General features: G+C 33.6%; 1 protein-coding gene across 1 annotated transcript; it reads right to left on the bottom strand.

The window, feature by feature from the left end:
* LOC125060583 (glutathione S-transferase 2-like) lies at positions 1 to 5,985 on the bottom strand. Its single transcript, XM_047665522.1, has 5 exons — positions 5,881 to 5,985; positions 4,293 to 4,429; positions 2,953 to 3,120; positions 1,692 to 1,834; positions 1 to 230 (listed from the first exon to the last, which is right to left on the bottom strand). The coding sequence occupies exons 2-5, from the start codon at positions 4,423 to 4,425 to the stop codon at positions 54 to 56; spliced, it is 621 nt and encodes a 206-aa protein (XP_047521478.1). The 5' UTR covers positions 4,426 to 4,429; positions 5,881 to 5,985; the 3' UTR covers positions 1 to 53.
* Between the last annotated feature and the right edge of the window lie 9,706 nt (positions 5,986 to 15,691).

Here is a 15,691-nt window from a genome sequence, read left to right as displayed (position 1 = left end):
TAAAATAAATAAATTTATTACCAAGTATCACGTTTTCTTAAAATAACACCTATTTACATTTCGGTTTTAGGAGCGGCTGTTGCGACGTATTCCTTAACTTTCGGTAATGACAGAACATTATCCTTAAGCTTCTTAATGTTAGGGAACTTTTCATCCATATCTGGCATTTGGAACAGCATATTCTTCAGGGCATCGTATACCCCAGCGATGACGAAGTCACCCCAGCTTAGCTGTAAAAAAGGGCTAAGTCACGAAAAGCTATGTGTTCAATCTATAACTACGCAAAGATAAACGTAAATAAAATGCTTTAATCAGTCCCGACCGTCGTGAACGAGCATGGTCACGGGTCAATGGTTGTCACGCTTATGGTCAAACGCTCAACGTAAGAATAGATTAAAAATTTGTATTTTTGTATTTTTGTTGAAATTAAGTATTATACTTTATAAACAGCTTATAATCCTAATGAATTTAAATACTCTTCACAGTAAATGATAAGCAGATGAAAAGAGGGACTGACAGCGCCAAGAGATGAAGCTGATTGAACTTATTCACTGCCTGTAGTTCTTATATTCATTTTACCATATAAAGACACAACATTTTAACGCATATGTACTAATTACTAAGAACGCCGTCAAACGTGTTTGTTCGGAATTAAAACGTGACATTAAAAACTGTTGCATAGCCCAAAACTCTGAGACGGCTGGACCAATTCGAGAATTTGTTTTATTCCTTGAACTCTGGAAAAGGTTTTTATTGAAAGGAACAATTTAAATTTATTTAGTACTTAGGTTTTTATTCCGGAAAAGCGAACTGTTTCTATGGGGTAGCATAGCAAAATGTTCCATATTATGTTGGTATCTAACTAAAAAGGTAATCTTAGTAAAAATTTAGAAGTCGAAGTAAGAAATAGACATGGGGAGAAATTGGCTGTGCCAAAAATCAATTTGGAACTGTTTAGGAAAAACACCTTTTGTATGGCAATTAAGGTTTACAATAAATTAAAAGATCTTCCGACTTAGTGTATTACTTTTAAAATTTACTATTCAATAAATGATTATTTGCGTGAGACACTGTAGTTGATATAAATTTAATCAAGTATGATATGATATGAACGATACAAATAATATAAGAATTGACTTTCACTAAATGTAAAATTCCCTAAGACAAATTTGCCCGCCATTGTGTGTGGCAGAATATGCGAACTTACGATTGTACCACCTTACACATTTTTGAACCATTGCAATAAATAAATTATTATTATAAAATCGTCTTAAGGCGAAACTTAGCTCGCGGGGGCAGATAATTTCTTATATATTTTTCGTAGAAATAAACACTGAAGACTCTTCCTATCTTAATTTTGGTGGTGAGCCAGCTTGGTTTACGAAAACCCCACCACCATAAACTCGGTCTATTGCCTTACCAAGAGATGTATAGATATTTATAATTATTTTTAAAAAAACATTTAAGTAAAAGCGTTACAACTACGGCTTAGAGATCAGTAGGGTTACAGTAACTCTCTCATATATTTAGGTATTTATGAAGGTACCTAGAGTCTGAACTGTACACAGGCTACTACAGTACGTTATATAAAGTTTAATAGACTACAGCTTCCAAAACTTATATCAAAAATAAGTTTCCACTTGCTTAGAATATGCTTAAATAAGAAACAAATTTTAGAAATAATAACTCACTTTTCCATTTGCGATGTGACCATTGTTCTGACCAATGATTTCATTCAGTTGCTTCAATGCGCCCGGGAGGTAGTTCTTCTCAAGATTCTCCTTCAATTTCTTCTTAACTTCTGGGTCTTGTTCGAACATGGGGGTGGACGATTCTAAACAAAAGCAATTACACAATTTTAATGAATTTAAAAACGCGCTCTAATTATTCTGACATCTTGGATTACGAAGATTTTTCTAAATTCAAGATCTAATCTATTTTATTTTAGGCACTAATTAAATATTTAAGTTGGCGCCTGGTAGATAGCACCGGTGACCCCAGAGCTGGTGCTTTCGTGGTTCAACGAATAAGAATCGCAATGCAGCGAGGAAATGCCAGTATTAACAGGTACACTGCCTCACCTTTTTAAGTTGGTTTTAATTTACTGTTTAATAATTTGTTTTTTTTAATGAATGTTAAGCAAATTATAAATACTGTTAAATTGTTATGTTTAGCTTTTAATATACGATATATAGTATAAATATTAAATAAATCTGTTTGCTAAGGTCATCTATTTAAAGTAATAAGTTCCTACGACCATGAAATAAATAGCTAAGAATGGAATTGGTTATGTAGGCAAAATCTAACAGCATATAATGTGCGGTTAAATAATCATAGTAACGATATGTGCGTGTATCATCACGACACAGCCTTGTGATTCTGTAACTCACTTTTCGAACTCACACAGCGGTTTTCGCAAAAAGGTGGGAGCTTGTAGTTTATTGTTTATCACTTATCAGAATGCCAAATCATAAAATGACTGCTTCACGACTGATTTGAGAGCGACCGCCGATGCGAAAACCGCTGTGTGAGTTCGAAAAGTGAGTTACAGAATCGCAGGGCTGTTCTAAAATTTCAACAAAATAAATATTATTAATCCCGTGACTGTAACAATATAGCAAATTAATAAGTAAGGCAAGTTATTTTATCCCAAATGAAAACAGTTCCAACAAAATCATTTTTTTCAATAGTACTCATTTTTAAATTTGTTTCAAATTTCCTATTATTAATTTTTAATTATTTTTATTATTACTTTGTAGGTTAATAAAATTATATATACTGTAATAATATATCTTCCATCCTTTTACTCTTTACGCGGGTCTGCTGATGATATAGCTATTTTAGTATCGGGGAACTTTGAAAGCACATTATGAGGAGGGCTTAACAGACCAATGTGCGTCTATCTATATACTATCCCATTTCCATATCCCGTGTTCAACATTTGATACTTACTGACACGAATTTCGGTGAAGAAGTCCATGTTCTGGTCAATTTCGAAGGCTTCATCCAAGTTCTCGCCGGCGAGTCCATACTTGCGGCCAAGGAACCGTGCGACGGCCAGGGTTTGACTGTACGTCTTACCATTCGCTTTTAACACCGGCATCTGACCGAATGGGGTTTCTGAAATGGGTTTTAAAAAAATTGTTTGAACTTATATATTTCTTAATTTGTGTAAGTTTATATGTTTACGATAATCAGCGCCGTATACGTTTCATAACTGAAACTGGTACATTCGCAATGACGACTTCTATCGGGACCTTGATATTGCTGGAGGCTCCACCATCACGTAAATCTCTATTTAACTTCTTGACACCAGTGAGAAGATTGAAATGGATACTTGAATTAGTGTTAGTGCACGATAGTTTTAAGTGGTAAGTGGAAAAATAAAACACAAGAATAGAGTGTCTTCCCCTTAATAGACTGTAAGTAGTGTTATTGGACACTTTCTTATGCAAGTCCTTTAAATTAGGTTAGACTTAATTTACTTATTACTCTTAGATAGTAATGTTCATTGATGTCTCAGTGAAGTGACAATTGATATAAAAAAAACTAATGATTTTTAATAGTATTTTTCTATTGTAACATAAGCTGTGCATTTTAATGACCTTTTAAAAATATAAAGCAGGCCAAATACTTTTCCCCTTTTAGTTCACCACTGATTAAACTTTAATCACTGATAAAATGTTATCATATATCAGATACAATTATTACTTAGATAAAAATAGATAGGTCAAATAGTAACACATTTGTCTGCGTATAAAAATTTCAATGTCATTACGATAAATCAAATCAAACCAAAATAATTTATTCATTTTGGTAACACAATGAAAACTTATGAACGTCAAAAGGAAAATAATACATATAAAATGCTTCTAATTTTACATTTACTGCCAGTTCCCAAATCAAGGGCGGAAGAGAACGGAAGAGAAGAACTGGAAATAAACTCTCCGCCACTCTTTTTAATTGCCAAGTTTTTTGTTTTACACAATGTTTGTAAAGAGCTGCAACCATTACACCATGTTCCACATGACATCTTAAGTAATTGATAGTTAATAAAATAAATTAAAAACAAAGATTTGTCCCCTATCAGCAGGATGGCCCGGTTAAATAGGAGCACGCACTTACATTCTCGTGGGAACAACACCCAAATACATAGTCGAAATAACTAATATCACCGCATATACAAATTCAAGTCCGACCAGTCACCACAAGTAGCACCCGTTTACGAGTATGACGCATGGCCAGCCATCGGACCCTATATTAGCTGATAACAACTAAGTATTTTTACTTACTCGGCTTGAACTCTGGCCACTGTTCCCATGGTATACGTGTGTCTTCGAATTTTTGACCTCCGTAAGTAAGGAGCATGCGAATCCCCTCGCCCAAACCCTTGAATGGGAAGTACTGTAGTGTAACGTTCTCCATTGTGCTGGAACCAAAGTATATTCTTAATTACAAAGAAAGTGGTACATTCAGATTTATCTCTACTATATAAAAATAAGTCGGGGTTTCCTTCCTGACGCTATAACTCCAGAACGGAAGAACCGATTTCCACGGTTTTGCATTCGTTGGGAAGGTCTCGGGCTCCGTGAGGTTTATAGCAAAGAAAATTCAGGAAAAATTTCAACAGAAAAGCGGGATCACCAAACGAAATGTTATATAAAACGAAGCCATCTGGTGGCGAAACGGAGTTCGCCGAGTTTGCTAGTTATTTATGAAAAAACATTGCACAGCCATAAAAATAGGCATGCAAAGGTCGTTTTAATTATCATTATGTGATAATAATATGAACAGTTTTACACACAATTACAATTATTGTTGTCAAAAGTTATGGTCTAAATACTCTCTTACAAAGCAGTGTTGCCATAGGACGACTCTCATCCCTGAGGTCGTAGGTTCGAGACCAATTGCTATAAGGCGAACCTAACACTTGCTCGTCCGGTGAAGGAAAACATCGTGAGAAAATGTCTCACATCATAAATAAATCGATCTGTCTGAGTCAGAACTGATCACCTACTTGTCTATGAAAGAAACGGATGTAGTCTGCCAAGGCCCTTATGGAGATGTAGCGCCTCTGGATTATCATTACTAAATTCATAGTGGTTGGAAATCTAAATTAAAATCAATCATTTGAACAAATTAAGCTTACCTATTAAAAGGGAACGTGATTTCCCCTCAATATTAAAACCACCTCAAAACCAAAACCAAAATTTGTGACTCTCTTGATGAATAATCCAGTGGCGCTACAACTCTATATGGGCCTTGGCAGACTAACATTCATCATGAATAACGAAAAATCTTAGTAGACGAACTAAGTTGTTGCTAAAGCTAGGGTTTCCTAGAAAAGCGGTGACGTTATGTAACGGCCGTAATGTAGCGTTGGGCGACGTCACCCATACGTTGTCTATAAATAACATCGGAGTTGGTTTCCTAGAGAACGTTGGGTATTTATAGGAAACCCTAGCTTAAGCGCTCTCGTGACCGTAACGCAATACGTACGTACGCCATAAAACGTAGCGCCATTGGCCCTTATCTATATCACTACAAATATTGTAACGAGCAAAGATTTGTATGTAAGTATGTTTGTAACAAATTGGCTCAAAAAGTACTGAACCGATTTTAAAAATTCTTTCACAATTTGAATGCTACATTACTAATTAATAGATATATATTTTAATAGCAAGAATATATAATATCTTTCATCTCATGCTGATGATAGAAAAAAAATGTTCCACAATATTAAAGAACATATATCTACAATTTTTGTTTTAATAAATGTCCACCCGTGCGAAGAACGGGTTGCTAGTATATTTATATATTACTAACATATCACTATAATTCGTTGTTATCAAAGCACATTAAATATTTAACACAACTTACCTTTCAGACGTTCTTTCTGTTCGAATGTTTATCCTTAACTAACAGCATAGCGATATATTATCTTATTTTATTAGGGGCCCTTATTTGCTGATTATAGATACAACTGCTTGAAATCAACGAAAGATACCATAGGGCTGTCAATATGGGCAATATCATTAAATTTTTACATACATATACTACGGGTCTACGTTCAAACGTTCGAATCCTGGCAAATCAATTGACTTTTTGGTGCTCAATTAGTTGCTCATAAGGAAAAAGGCATGTTTTAGAATCAATCTACTAAATGTCAGGCACGAAAGGCATATATGTCAACGTAAAATTGTAAAGACCGTTTGATTGTAATCTATCTCGCGAGATTGTAAACTGTCGAAAGATTGTGAACTCAACGTACTGCTTACAATTTAACGTATTATTATTCGGTAGATTATAATCTATCGAAGTGATATCGTCAAATTGTGAAACGGTACGCACCTCGCGCGCTGATTGGTCGGCTTTATAGTAGACCGCTAGATGTCGATGACAATCTTTCGACAGTTTATAATCTCGCGAGATAGATTACAATCTAACGGTATGTACAATTTTACGTTAACATATATATGAAATAAAACAATTATCTTAGAAACAGATTCTGAAATAAAATTTTAGTGTCACTTGATTTACAATCAAATTGCGCATGTTATTGACACAGGCGTTAATGGTTCCAAGGGCTAAAAAGCGATCAATTCAACAGGGCTAAGAGTGAATAAAATACTCCTTTTCATATTTATAAATGGGTTGGTTTCTATAATGTTCTTTGTAGAGTTGTATATGTATATGTATATTGAAAATATGAATAAATTTGCCAGAATATAAAAGAAAATATCGTTTCTATATAAAAAAAAATATTCAATTTACTTATTTTGTTTTACCTATTGGATTTTGTTATACGGTCACAATTTGGGCTTAGTTTCGTTACTGAAACCCTAAGACATAACCTATAACTTTTTAAAACCCAAGCAAAGCTACTTTGGAAAACTTGGCAGCCCTAATTATCAAAAATCATACCATACAAAGTAACGATGACGGTGCACAAAAATAGTTTTGTTTGACCTTGGCCGTGTCGATTAGATGACGTCATAGCGCTAAAAAATATATTTACGATTATCTCACTACCGCTTACAGCTGCATTCAAGTATTTTTACAGGATTTTTTGCAACCCACGATGATTGTTATATTTATACAAGTAATTATACCTACATCTAATCCTTGAATCACACTATCTATTAGTGGAAACATTAACATAGTATGTACGTATAGGTACGTTCTGGTTATCGCGTAGATAGGTCGCGGTCGAATTTTTAGTTTTAATGTTGCTTAAAAAGGAACCAACGAAATTACTCCAGTCAAATTACGAAATAAATAAACATGAGCGAACACAGTTTGGGGATTTTGAGGATCGATAGGGGGGTGTATTCTGAGCATAAATTCCAATTTGAGGGGTTGTACTGAGGTCAGCTCAAGGTCATTTCGATGGAAACGCGTTTAATTCGATATCTCGAGAATGGTTAGTATTAGGCGAAAAATTGTTAAGACCTTTTCTTTTCCTAACTAAATTTACTAACTTTTTTATTTGAAACTTTTTTTTATAACATTAATATTTTTCAAGTTATTACTCCCGCAAGGCAGAAATTTTACTTTTTTTTCAATTTTTCGTCGTTTTCTCCCCAACCATTCAATTTTATTAAATTTTACTGATCATCGAAGTGTAGATCTTTTAATTATGAACAATTTTGTTCTTGAACTTTTTTCCGTAATGCCAATACCTTCGGAGTTATAGATTACTTTACCGAGCGAAATCCGCGCCACTGTCGCAATATAAAAAGGTCAATCGATTAAACTACATATTTAAAAATTAGGTATTTAATTTAGGTAAATTTGGGTAAGAAGTAAATTAAAAATTAAAACTGTTTCACACATTTATTGATAGAAAAATAGGTTATAAAATTCGGAATATTAAGCACCCGAGGTCGATGGAAGTGATTCGTGAATATTCGTGGTCCTGACGGTATCGGGGCATACGTCATCCTCGTCCATTGCGTCAAGATCATCATCGTCGATAACGTTCGCGACATTCGAACAAATTTGTTTTGGATGTTTCCAAGCTATATTTAAGAATACATTAACATTTCTCTATTATTAAAGTCCAATTCATTCAATAGGTAGACAGTTTACTGATCTCTTATTATCATAGTTGTGAATTTAGGTTAGTTTATGTACACATTTTTCTATAGTTGTAATCAATATTTAGGAAGTTTCCACGCTAAATTTAGGAATACATTAAACATTTCTTTATTGATAAAATCCAATAAATTCAATAGACATTATAGTTCACTGATGTCTTTTTATCATATTAGCGTAATAGACCAGTGCCGATAATTTTAGAAAACCTAAAAAAATAATAGTAGGATGAAACCTATTGGAAAAGGAGGAAAATATTTTAAAAATTAAAGGAAAAATAGTTTACGGGCGATCTAAGGTCGGGAAGGGTAAGAGAGGGTGGGGGGAGTTTCAAGGATAAAAAACGGTTTATCTCGATTAATTTTTATAATATTATCCTCCCTTTCCAATAGGTTTCATCCTACTATTATTATTTTTCACTTTCTTTTATTTTTTAAAGGCTATCTGCACTGGTCTTTAATAGATTAGGTTAGGTACACATTTTTCTTTTGTTATAATCGATTTTTAACAAGTTAAAAATTTAGTAGCGACGCCCATCGCTATGTGGACCGATACGGCGTTATTTGACCTTGAATTTTATCGACTTAAATAAGTTTCAATAGCGGGCATGCGAGTCTTATTACACCCGTACGTCAAAATGTACGATTTACTATTTAATTCGTGTCTCGTTTCTGAATCTTCCTAAACTATGAGTGACTTCCAAAAGCATAATCAGTAATTTTGTCATTGACAGTTAGTAATGGCACGGTGGACCAAACTCGTCTGAATGTTATGCAATTTTTTGTGTATATGTGTGATATCTGTGATATCCTATTTTAATAGGACACAAACTATGTTCCATACAATGTAAAATTTAATTTTAGGGATTTTTAATGAATTGTCATTAAAAAATACCTAACCAACCTCATTTTTAAATAGCGATATTGTGCTGTAATAATCATCAACTCTATTAGAATTATTTTATTTAAACAGCTCTTGATGTGTCCGCTATTGTTTCTAATATAAGTTTATTAAATTCATAGATGAACAGAGAATTGAGTCAATTAAAATATTCCTGAAAAGTTCGTAGGCTGACACATAGATGGCGCTACTAGTATTTAAAAGATATGATTTTTAGTTAGCGCTAATCTTCAAAAGACGTAAGGAAATTTACGTAAGTCGTATTATTAGTTTATGAGGTATAGTATTTTAATTGAAGGAACTTTTGTTTGTTTAAAAAATGAATTAAAACGAATTTCGTGTGTTAATAAAGCATTGCTTTTAAGCGAAAAATATACTATTGAAGCAAGGCTTGGCTTGATAAACATTATTATACTCTGCACCAGGAAAATCCACCCTTGAGAAATGGTTTGCTAAGTTTAAACGAGGCGAAATGAGCTCCGAGGATTCACGCTTTGGACTTTGGGGCGTCACTGAGTCCACAGATCAAAATGTCCACAAAATAATTTTGGACACCCGAAAACTGAAGACGATTAAGATAGCGGAGACCCTAATGATAGGAAAGGAACGTGTTGGACACACCCTAGATGGATATGCGAAGCTCTGTTCAAAGTGGGTGCCCCCCAATTTGCCCCCCAACGACTTTTTCCTATTCTCAGACCTCAAGAGAATGCAATTAAATTTAAGCGATTTAATTACACAATCGGAACCGTAGTTTATGCCGTTTCCATGATAATTCTTTAGGGTTCAACAATCTTAAGCCATTTGCAAAATTTTAATTAAATCTGATAAGCCGTTTGGTCACAATCATTTTTATTCGTTTTCACTACAAGTTAGATTTCATGTTAGTTATAAGATCATATTTTAAATAATTAAAGCTAGTAGTTACCCAGCTTCAAACAAAGTGTTTTATTTAACATACAATATTTAAACATATCTACAACATAATATGTATATGTATGTATACTGTAGTATGTAATAGTTAATATTTAGTAAACCAGCACTGAAAATGCCACTAAAATGCTGTACAGGTGTAATTGGACTACAGGTTTACAAATGTTGTGTAATTTGTAATAACTTTATGTATTTAATCAATCTGTTGTCTTTTTGTGTACCGAAAATGTAAAAATAAATTAAAAATAAACAACTGCCATTGAACTTAACTCGCGTCAAAACAAAATATGATATAAATAAAATATTTTTAGCGACCTTCAGACTTTTATGTAAGCGATAACGATACAGATTAACAATACATGTAACATTTAGATAATTTGCTAAAACTTATCATTTTGCAATATTATAGGCCCCCATTATATGATATTTTTTACACATTTTTGCGTTTTTGAACGCTTAGTATTATCAAGATACACAGATAAAAGGTGGACTTGAAAAAGAATAAATATAGTTTAAAAAAACTTAAAAACACGCATTTAAAGCATATCAAACTAAAAAGTGAAAAATAATTCCTAATTTAGGCTGAAAATGGTAATGAACAAAAAATACTGGTATTTTTCGTCTATAGAGTAACCCAAGTGTTTTTTAACTATATTTATTTTTTATTTTTTAGTTAATTTTTTTTTATTTATTATATTTATTGGTCAATTGTTCCATAACGTACTATTTAAATTGGAAGTACTTGTTAGGAGATAACGAGACACAATAATTACTTTGTGTTCCTGTTATCGCTTGATAAGATTAAATGACTGGCAACTATTTTATACTTATACGGTTTTTCTGTATAAGCCAGCCTTCAGTTCCTGAAAAACGTTCTTCGATTTTAGGCTCAGGTTCAGAGACCAGATTTAGTGTGAAGTATTATTGACGTACCTACGGAAACATAATGAGATTTAGTGTGAAGTATTCAAGTACGGAATCATAATTGATGTACAGTAACCTAACTCTTAGTCACCACCGCCCGATCAAACATTCATCAAATTTCTAATGTGACGTCAAAAGACTAGCGCAGTTTATTACTAACGGCCTGGCCACGGGGATCGGCGGTGCGAACGGCGATGCGGGAGGCGAGGCGATCATTCGCGCGGGGCCGTTTGCAGGCCACGGACCAGTCACGTTTGCCGCCGCGACCAGTAAGGAAGTTCGACAGCGAAATGTCTTTATCGAAATCATCTCGATATTGCTTGGAAAGTAATAAATAGCTTTTGGTGCAAGACCTAATATTTGGAGAAATTGTGGAGAATTCCACAAGAAGTATGAGAAATTCAGAATATATCCAGAATTATTTTTTTGAGTATACCAGAATGAGTATTGAAACCTTCAATTATATTCTTATGAATATTCAACCAGAATTGGAGAAAAAAGTTAATGCAAATAGAATTTTAAGTGCCGCTGAAAAATTGTTTTTGAGATTAAGGTATATTAAATTAATGCTGTGGATGGCCAGACTTCCAAATAGCTGGTATAGCCAGTATTTCAGTAACAAAAAACTCTGTATTCATTTTTCGCCGCGACCACGACTAAACTTATTTATTCCCTTCTCTATTCGCCGCGACTGCCGCTCGACTCCGTGGCTTGCACCGTACTGATTCATGCATTTGTTTCGCTCGCCCGTCGCGACGTCAGTCGCCCGCGCGATTCGCTCGGTACATTTCGCCGGTCGCATCGCTGGTCGCCGTTGCGCGTGGCTTGATTAGTACATTGCTATGAGTTTATTTCAGTCGCTAGACGCATCGCGGTTCGCACCGCGCGAATATTCGCGTCGGCGAATGTCCCGTGGCCAGGCTGTAAATTAGAAGTTTTACGTTCCATACAAGTTTTAACACCTAAGAATGAACACCTAAATTTATATCAAATATTAAAAAATCGTTTATTAAAACCTAAACATAACAAACAAATATTTAAAACAGTATTTACAATTTTCTTTACCTACGTAGTAATAATAAAAATAATTAAAAGATAAAAAAAAACAAATTTAAAAAAGTGCGTGCGTACAAAGTACACGTCATGCCAGAAGTGAAACTTCTTTGGAAAACTAATTTTTAAGTCTGAATTATATTTATACAAATCTAAAACTTTAGATATCTGAGACTTAGAGGGAGGGTAAAAGGAAGATATGTTAGGAATGTAATGAATTTAATTGTCATTTAAATATTGTCCAAATAGTGTCCAAAATTAATACAAATTATAAATTTATTTTATTAAATTTATTAATTCGATAAAACACGTGGCATTTTAATTTACAATTCGTAATTTAAAATTTCAATAAATTATTTTGCGAAATTTTAATTTTTAAAATATAATTTCTATAAGGTAATTGACCCATCTCACTCTCTCTCAATCGGTCTCAATCGCTCTCTCCCTTTTCTTCGACAAAAACGATGCACATCTTCGTAAAAATGTACCCTCATGCACTTAAAGAAGTTTCACTTCAAAAGTTTGGTCCCTGTGGCAGTGATCCTTTATTAAATTAGCTTTAGGTATTATAAAACTTTGTTTTTAAAAATTAATAAATACTAATACTTAAAAACCCTACTCAACGCTTTCTAGTAAAGCATCTTTTTCAAAATGAGTTTCATCGTAAACAACAACTAAAAACTGTTCTTTCGAAATCATGAGCAACGTGGCAGAAATTGAAACTAAATTGTAATGAATAGGCCAAGCAAGTAATGAAACGTCATCGATCCAACCTATTTTGTAATTGCCTAGCTGTTTGATCGAACGATTGAATATGATTCCGCTGTTTAGTAAAGAGGCTAAGCTGTTGATTGAATGGCTGCGGCCTGCGACATAAACAAAAGGTGTGGTTTAGGTAAAACGTTATCAGCGCGTCAATTCCGTTCGTAACAAATGCTGATAATACTAGTATAAAGATGACTTGCTGTTTCCAGGCGCATAACTGAATTTAAATTTCGTACCTAAGGCATCCCGTCATCCTAGAAAAACGCGTTTTTAACGAAACCTAGTTTTTAACTTTAAAAAAATCAGTGGCGCTACAAGCTATTTAGGTCTGGGCATCATATCGTCATGATCGTAGAGCAATGACTGATTTGAAAAAAATCCAAAATCTACTTTTTATCATATTTGGATACTACATTGACTAAATATTTCGGATACATTAAAAAAAAATCCATGTGTTTTGAATTTCAAATTAATCAGTCGGTAAAGTGACGGATATGATAGACGCTTATTGATTTTTCTTGAAAACTGTGTAATTTAATTTTAATATTTTTATTTCGTTTCAATAGAAACCCCATTGTTCGCTTGTATGCGAATTTTCATAATTATTACAGAATATGAATTTAAAAAAGTTATGACCAAAAACTAACATGATAATATTATTTTGAAGTGGCTGCCCTGTAAAGTTTACTATTTGTCAGATCCGTCACTATTCTACGACTATGACGATATTTCTGTATCTGTTTCATGATCATTCATCAATCTAAGCCAGTAGGCAATTCTGTGCCTGACACACGCCGTCGCTTTTTGGGTCAAAGGCAAAGCCGATGTTTGATGTTTTCCTTCACCGTTCGAGCGAATGTTAAATGCGCACATAGAAACAAAGTCAGCCGCACGCTGTAGCCACTAGGGCAACACTGCTCTAGTTTTTAACTTTACTATTCTTTTTTCTTCTTCATAAGCGCTTGTCTCATTATAACTTGTTATTTTTGTTATGTGTACCAATGTATGAATGTGCAGAATATTGACAAGCTTTTGTGAATTAAAAAAAACTTTATAGCGTGACAAGTGACATTACGTTTTGATTAAGCCAAAAGAGACTGCCGGGGGCCTCATAGCCTAGCGGCCTTATTAAGTGGCAGCTAGGTGAGGGGTACCGGGTTCGATTCCCAGTTCGAGGGCAAGTTTTAATTTAATTTAAATTTGTTCTCGGCCTTTGGGAGGGTTGTGCGGTACCGAGTGCCTAAACCGTACATGGAGGACATGGTCGAATTTCTAAGGCAAAAAGCACGAATTATAAAAATCTTATACTTGACGCTGGCTAATGCACAAACCGTGCCTAGGCCATCAAAAAAAAAAAAGAGACTGCCCACAGAAGAATCTAATCAATCGACTATCAAGACTCTCAAGAGGTTATCTGACTGCCGTCTTGAGTACACAACTATTGTTTTATCAATGAACCCTTGTGTGGAGTGAATTGTTTCTTGTTATCGCGATATTAATGTTCTAGGCCAAGTATGAGGGACACCAGTGTTTTTCCAACCATTTTGTGCTGGCACCAGTTGAGCCTTTTAGAATTTTTCAATTAAGAAATTATAATAGCTTTAGGAAGCAATCACTAGTAGAATTATCATTGAAAAAATTGAAAGCCCTCGTTAAACGTAAATTAAAAAAAAATACATATGTTTATTATGGAACATAAGATATATGTATCACTTATTCCACGTCATTAAATTTGAATTTGTAGGCATCCCTACTCATCGGCAAAGAAGACAGAGGGTGTAGGCCGAGAGAAAAAGCCGGCGTAAAAAGCTCTCGGTACTCTTTTAAAATAGCAAACCATCAAACAACACTTATTTTAAAACAAATATCGCAAACTAATTAGAAGTAGCCTGTCTAGCACTAGTCCCAGGCCCTTTTATCAACTAGATAATCGTTAACTTTATAGTAAGCCTTTTTACACAGCTTTTCATATATTATAACACAATACTAATGATGCCATTAAATTAAAATTACTCAATAACGATGACATGTAAAATTTTCGCTTTGTCATTCGTAATAGATATTAATTGATAATCTATACTTATATTATAAAGAAGAAAGATTTGTATCTAAGCATGTTTGTAACGAATTGGCTCAAAAAGTACTGGACCGATTTTAATAATTATTTCACTATTTGAATACTACATTATCACTGATAGGCTATTTTAATTGCAAGAAAAATAAGGATCCCTTCTAAAACTACAATTAGTAATTCGCCAGTAGTCTTGCTCTTTCACGAATTTTGTAAACGTTTTTGACATTCATAAGCATGCCCTATACTAAGACGCATCTAAACTGAATAAACGTTTTTTTATTTGATTTGATTAAATTTATATTATATAAATACCGAATGACCTAACAAAATTTATTTAAATAATTAATTTCCAATTGAATATTATTAGTGTTATTTAATGCCAAATAATAAAAAAATAATTTAAAAAATTGTACCCTTATCACTTAGGATTCTCACACAGACCGATTATACAGAAACATTAATTAAGGGTCGTATCTATATAGTTATAAAAATACGTAAGTACATATACACAAAATAAAATGATAAAAATCGGTCAAGCCGTTTCGAAAGAGTTTGGTTACAAACATCGTTTCTCGAGTATATTAAATATACAGATACTCTTTTTGGGTTTAACAAATAATCTGTATGCTTATTGTTAAAATATAATGCTCAGTTAAAATACTATTGTGTTCACGATGGCCTTGAATTCACAGAGCACGAATAGTAAATGGCACATAAGTGAATCACCGGCCGGTAAATGCGGTCGTGGTATGGAATGAGATTTATTACAGTATATTACAAAGATTTAGTTTGTTACATACAAATATTAAATGATTTAAAACAAAGTGCTAGTACTTGGTTACGAACAACTCCAAACTAATTAAAGCAGACTGCGCAGAGCGTGCACCCAACTCCGATACAAAACGTAAAATGAACAATATTTTATATTACATAGGAAATCAAAAG

This window comes from Pieris napi, chromosome 22 (assembly GCF_905475465.1).
Source record: "Pieris napi chromosome 22, ilPieNapi1.2, whole genome shotgun sequence".
Classification (NCBI taxonomy): domain Eukaryota; kingdom Metazoa; phylum Arthropoda; class Insecta; order Lepidoptera; family Pieridae; genus Pieris; species Pieris napi.
Note: the sequence above shows the minus strand (reverse complement) of the source record. Positions and strands in the feature narration are given on the sequence as shown.